At 39.5% G+C, this 458-nt stretch overlaps 1 protein-coding gene across 1 annotated transcript in view; it reads right to left on the reverse strand.

Moving 5' to 3' along the window:
• Utp18 (UTP18, small subunit processome component) overlaps nt 1–458 on the reverse strand; it is a 54,965-nt gene that overhangs the window by 37,515 nt on the left and 16,992 nt on the right. Inside the window, exon 2 of the mRNA XM_012515293.2 lies at nt 159–226. Within this exon, the coding sequence (XP_012370747.2) occupies nt 159–226 (68 nt within the window). The remainder of the gene's footprint in view (nt 1–158; nt 227–458) is intronic.

The raw sequence follows: 458 nt of genomic DNA on the forward strand, positions 1-458 counted from the left end.
AAATAAAATTAAATTTTAAAAAAAGTAAAAAAAAAAAGGTAAACTGAATTTTTTTTTTTTTTTTTAATTTGAGACAGCTTTAAGGAGCCTAAGAAAACACAAAGAACAGGCAAGCGGGCATATTTACTAACTTTAACACCTGAGCCACCAACACTCACCCTCCGAAGATGTCTTCCGTTTACTCGTCTCTGCCCAGGTTGGTACTCCCCCCATGGCATGCTGGAATCTAAGCAAAAGCATTAAAAAACGAGAAGTTGTGATAACCATTTATATTCACAAAGCTCGACACATTTAAAAACAGGTTAGAGCACCCTCAGAGTATGAAAGAACCTCTTCCAGAGAAGTTACTACCATTAAGAATAGAAGTTGGGCTGGTGAGATGGCTCAGTGGTCTAAAGCACCTACTTAGAACAAGCTTAGCAAAGCACAGGGACCGCGGTTCAATCCCCCAGCACCAC

This window comes from Octodon degus, unplaced genomic scaffold, assembly GCF_000260255.1.
Source record: "Octodon degus isolate 3935 unplaced genomic scaffold, OctDeg1.0 scaffold00056, whole genome shotgun sequence".
In the NCBI taxonomy this organism is placed as follows: domain Eukaryota; kingdom Metazoa; phylum Chordata; class Mammalia; order Rodentia; family Octodontidae; genus Octodon; species Octodon degus.